At 42.4% G+C, this 6000-nt stretch overlaps 1 protein-coding gene across 1 annotated transcript in view; it reads right to left on the bottom strand.

Moving 5' to 3' along the window:
* Positions 1-3225: 3225 nt before the first annotated feature.
* The window catches only part of nelfb (negative elongation factor complex member B), a 40298-nt gene continuing 37523 nt past the window's right edge, over positions 3226-6000 (bottom strand). The window contains exons 12-13 of the mRNA XM_055659755.1: positions 4619-4727; positions 3226-4178 (exon numbers count right to left, since the gene is read on the bottom strand). Of these exons, the coding sequence (XP_055515730.1) occupies positions 4038-4178; positions 4619-4727 (250 nt within the window). The 3' untranslated portion in view covers positions 3226-4037. The remainder of the gene's footprint in view (positions 4179-4618; positions 4728-6000) is intronic.

The raw sequence follows: 6000 nt of genomic DNA, 5'->3' as shown, positions 1-6000 counted from the left end.
TCTGCGGCAGAGAGTTCCAAAGATTCACCACTCTCTGTGTGAAAAATGTTTTTCTCATCTCGGTCTTAAAGGATTTCCCCCTTATCCTTAAGCTGTGACCCCTTGTCCTGGACTTCCCCAACATTGGGAACAATCTTCCTGCATCTAGCCTGTCCAACCTCTTAAGAATTTTGTAAGTTTCTATAAGATCCCCCCTCAATCTCCTAAATTCTAGCGAGTATAAGCCGAGTCTATCCAGTCTTTCTTCATATGAAAGTCCTTACATCCAAGGAATCAGTCTGGTGAGCCTTCTCTGCACTCCCTCTATGGCAATAATGTCCTTCCTCAGATTTGGAGACCAAAACTGTACGCAATACTCCAGGTGTGGTCTCGCCAAGACCCTGTACAACTGCAGTAGAACCTCCCTGCTCCTATACTCAAATCCTTTTGCTATGAAAGCTAACATACCATTTGCTTTCTTCACTGCCTGCTGCGCCTGCATGCCTACTTTCAATGAGTGGTGTACCATGACACCCAGGTCTCGCTGCATCACCCCTTTTCCTAATCGGCCACCATTTAGATAATAGTCTCTAGAAACACCAGCCAGTTCTCTATCCACATCAATACTGAACCCCCAATACCGTGTGCTTTAAGTTTGTATACTAATCTCTTTTGTGGGACCTTGTCGAAAGCCTTCTGAAAGTCCATATACAACACATACACTGGTTCTCCCCTATTCACTCTACTAGTTACATCCTCGAAAAACTCTATAAGATTCGTCAGACACGATTTACCTTTTGTAAATCCATGCTGACTTTGTCCAATGATTTCACCACTTTCCAAATGTGCTGCTATCCCATCTTTAATAACTGACTGTAGCAGTTTCCCCACGACCGATGTTAGACTAACAGGTCTGTAATTCCCCGTTTTCTCTCTCCCTCCCTTCTTAAAAAGTGGGGTTACGTTAGCTACCCTCCAATCCTCAGGAACTACTCCAGAATCTAAAGAGTTTTGAAAAATTATCACAAATGCATCCACTATTTCTGGGGCTGCTTCCTTAAGTACTCTGGGGTGCAGCCTATCTGGCCCTGGGGATTTATCGGCCTTTAATCCATTCAATTTACCAACACCACTTCCTGGCTAACCTGGATTTCACTCAGTTCCTCCATCTTCTTTGACCCCCAGTCCCCTGCTATTTCTGGCAGATTATTTATGTCTTCCTAAGTGAAGACGGAACCAAAGTAGTTATTCAATTGGTCCGCCATATCCTTGTTCCCCATGATCAATTCACCTGTTTGGTTCCTCTACATGTTGGTTTAGAAAACTATCCCGCATACATTCCAAGAAATCCTCTTCCTCAGCACCCCTGCCAATTTGATTCACCCAATCTATATGTAGATTGAAGTCACCCATTATAACTGTTTTACCTTTGTTGTACGCATTTCTAATTTCCTGTTTGATGCCATCCCCAACTTCACTACTACTGTTAGGTGGCCTCAAGGGCAATGGCAATGTACACAACACCCACCAGAGTTTTCTGCCCCTTAGTGTTTCGTAGCTCTACCCATACCGATTCCACATCCTCCAAGCTAATGTCCTTCCTTTCCATTGCGTTAATCTCCTCTCTAACCAGCAACGCTACCCCACCTCCTTTTCCTTTCTGTCTATCCCTCCTGAATATTGAATATCCCTGGATGTTCAGCTCCCAGCCTTGGTCACCCTGGAGCCATGTCTCCATGATCCCAACCATATCATAATCATTAATAGCTATCTGCACGTTCAACTCATCCACCTTATTACGAATGCTCCTTGCATTGAGACACAAAGCCTTCAGGCTAGTTCCCCCCCCCCCCCCCCTACATGTTGGGTCTGAGTGCTTTCCTTCTCTGCCTCCTGCCTCACACATTGTCTAATAGCTTTCTCTATTTTGAGTCCCTCCCCCCAACCATTCTAGTTTAAAGTCTCCCCAGTAGCCTTTGCAAATCTGCCCGCCAGGATATTGGTCCCCTTCGGGTTCAAGTGTAACCCATCCTTTTTGTACCGGTCGCAAAGATCTCTATCTAACTATCTCTAAATCCATCCAATGATTTGGCCTCCACTGCCCTCTGTGGCAGGGAATTCCATAAATTCACAACTCTCTGGGCGAAAAAGTTTTTTCTCGCCTCAGTCTTAAATGACCTCCCCTTTATTCTGTGGCCCCTGGTTCTGGACCTGCCCAACATTGGGAACATTTTTCCTGCATCTAGCTTGTCCAGTCCTTCTATAATTGTATATATTTCTATAAGATCCCCCTTATCCTTCTAAACTCCAGTGAATACAAGCCTGGTCTTTTCAATCTTTCCTCATATGACAGTCCCGCCATCCCAGCAATCAATCTCGTGAACCTACGCTGCACTGCCTCAATCACAAGGATGTCCTTCCGCAAATTAGGAGACCAAAACTGTACACAATACTCCAGATGTGGTCTCACTAGAGCCCTATACAACCAGAAGAACCTCTTTACTCCGATACTGAAATCCTCCTGTTATGAAGGCCAACATTCCATTCGCTTTCTTCAGTGCCTGCTGTACCTGCACGGTAACTTTCAGTGACCGGTGTACAAGGACGCCCAGGTCTCGCTGCACCTCCCCCTTACCTAACCTAACCCCATTGAGATGATAATCTGCCCCCTTGTTTTTGCTGCCAAAGTGGATAACTTCACATTATCTATATTATACTGCATCTGTCACACATCTGCCCACTCACTCAACCTGTCCAGGTCACCCTGCAACCTCCTAACATCCTCTTCACAGTTCACACTGCCACCCAGCTTTGTGTCACCCACAAACTTGCCAGTGTTGCTCCTAATTCCCTCTTCCAAATCATTAATATATATGGTAAACAGTTGCGGCCACAACACCGAGCCTTGCGGCACTCCACTCGCCACTGCCTGCCATTCTGAAAACGACCCATTCACTCCTACTCTTTGCTTCCGGTCTGCCAAACAATTTTCTATCCATGTCAACACCCTACCATTTGCTCTAATTTTAGTCACCAGTCTCCCGTGCGGGACTTTATCAAAGGCTTTCTGTAAGTCTAGATACACTACATCTACCGGCACCCCTTTATCAATTTTACATAAAAAAAGACTAAGAAACATTTAGAATATACTTTTAGACACACTAAAAATAACATAAAGGAGAGGCTACCACTATGATGGCGCCACCCGGTGGCAAGTCAGCAAGCAACATACATGTGACATATGTTCAAATTTTTTTCCACTTTATTTTTTTATAAACATATTTCAAAGTTCTTAGCACCTACCTTTATGTTGCTTTGTTGAATAAGAAATGAATTATCTGGAGCACATTTTCAGTTGACTGTGTTGAAACACCAATTTACAATTATCTGCAAAGTAATCTTTTACTTTGAAATCATTATGTTTCGGTAATGCAGTAGATTCCACAATATTTCTCACTTTACTGCTGTAATCATGACAGTGATACCGCTCAGGGAGTTTTAAAACAAAATTACAATGGCCATGTGATAAAATTACATTTAAAAAAACGTGTAAATCTGAAGTTTGGTTCACAAAAATATTTTGTTTCTTCCTTTGTAACCAGCTACTTTTCTGGTCTGCTCACGATGGATAAATTAAGATTATATAAACCAAAAAAAATGTGAAAGGAAGTGTCAGCATAAATAATAAAGCATTCAAAAATGTGTCACCAATATTTCAATAATAATAACCTTCAGTGACATAGCTACCGTCCGATAAACTGTCATTGACGAAGATATGAACATATTACTGCAAAATTATTCTCTTTTGCTCCAGATTATGAAAGGCACAGCTGCATCAAACAGGTAATTCTGAGTCCAATGGAACAATTTATGACAAATAGACGTAACACATGTTAATTATTCACGTACTATTTAACACTAATATTTATGAATCTACAAAGAATGAGCTAATTGAACAGTGTGCAATTTCTGTGCCTCACGATTCTTCTTAAAACAACGAGTAGATATTAATCTCTAAAGCACAGTAATACTTCAATCATAATGGTGATCTGGGTCCATCAGACGGCAGCAGCCGGTGCAGACACTGTCCGTAATGGTAGTTCCAGTGGTGGAGTCTCCGCCATTTGCGTAGGACTCTGCTTAAGACACTCAATCTTTTCAGTAAGTTGATTATGCAATTCCTTCACTGCGTCAGTGCTCTGGAAGGAAAGTGACAGGGGAAACATTCACTTTATTGTAACAAGGTCAATCACTTCCCTTTTGAAACTCATTCCCCCCAACTAAATGATCCCACCTCCACCATCAAGTTGATGATTCCAAGTTAAGAGCATTACTTGCCCTAATTTATACTTGCATTCTCTTTCAAAACTTTCAATCACTTCGGTGAAATTGTATATAAATGTCCGCATCATCTTTCTTTGTCTGTCGTTAGTCTTGAAGAAAAGGTATTGCTATCATGTGACTATCATTTAGTGCTGAATGAACCAAGTGCAGACAAGACAGTAATCAGGCTTTAAGCTGATTGCTCTGGTATTACCAGTCTTTAGTGGGAAATGGAATGACTCATGAAACTAATCCTATCTTGTTTCATGGTATTACTCCTTGCATTATGCTACACTTATTGAAGTAAAGGCCTCACCTGTTTGGTGGGTTCCAGTGCCTTCTGCAGAGAGATCATCTTTGAAGGAACCACCTTATGGTGAAGATGCAGCAGCAGGCGTAGGACATGCCTGTGGACGTTTTCTTTACTGTGATGGAATGAGAGTCAGTATGGTACCATTACAGTGAATTAGAAAAAGCCTTATCCCCCCCGGTTAGGAATGGTTTTCTAGAGAAATGTCTTTCAACATCACTAGGTCTAAATCATGGAACCTCATGCCCAACTGAAGTGTGGGAAAGGACACAAAGTGCTGGAGTAACTCAGCATGTCAGGCAGCATGTCTTCACCAAGTTCACCAAAACAATACTCCAAATGCAGCCTCACCAATGTCTTGCACACTGTAACATAACATCCCAAATTCTATACTCAATATCCTGACTTATGAAGGGCAATTTAATGAAAGTCTACCTGTGACACACTTTCAAGGAATCATGTACCTGCTTCCACTTGAATCTCCACTCATTCTGGTCATAGAGGGATGTGTGCAAAATTACAGGATCTTCCAGCATTGTCAGCAGAACAATATCTTCCAGTAAAATTACCAGTTGAGGTGGATATGAAGATCCTCTCAAACCTGTTTGAACAGGCACTTTATCGAGCAGCTAGTGTGTGTACAAACACTAGCTAGTGAACTAGCTAATGATCCCAATTTGTGGCCACCGGTTATATATGGAGGAGTGTTTAAGAAGGAACTGCGGATGCTTGAAAATCGAAAGTAGACAAAACCACTGGAGAAACTCAGCGGGTGCAGCAGCATCTATGGAGCCAAGGAAATAGGCAATGTTTCGGAACGTTGCCTATTTCCTTGGCTCCATAGACGCTGCTGCACCCGCTGAGTTTCTCCAGCACGTTTGTCTACCTATATATGGAGGAGTTTGTGTACACTCGGCCAAGGATGCATCATACTCCAGGCACATCTGATTGAATTAGACCTGAAGAGCATGAACATCCAAATGCATGGAAAGGTATGTTTCAACACTTATATTAGATGACATGGTACCCACTGAGAGCTAGCCGACTGGATAGAAAATTGGCTTTGTGGAAGGAAGCAAAGGGTGATGGTGGAAGGTTATTTTTCAGACTGTAGGTCTGTGACTAATGGTGTGCCTCAGGGCCCTTTTCCGTTTGTGGTTTATATCAATGACTTGGATATAAATCCACAAGGCACGATAGGAAGGTTAAGAGATGACACTAAAGTGGTTGGTATTGTAGATAGTGAAGATGGTCATCCAAAATGATCAATTGGGCCAAGGAATGGTTAAGGCCGTTAATGTAGATAAGTGTGAGGTGTTGGTTTTGTGAGGTGTTGAATTAAACCAATGCAGGACCTACAGTATGAATGGCAGGGCTCTGCAGTATTG

Source organism: Leucoraja erinacea, chromosome 31, assembly GCF_028641065.1.
Source record: "Leucoraja erinacea ecotype New England chromosome 31, Leri_hhj_1, whole genome shotgun sequence".
Classification (NCBI taxonomy): domain Eukaryota; kingdom Metazoa; phylum Chordata; class Chondrichthyes; order Rajiformes; family Rajidae; genus Leucoraja; species Leucoraja erinaceus.
The sequence above is the reverse complement of the archived record's forward strand: the minus strand, read 5'-3'. Positions and strand labels throughout refer to the sequence as shown.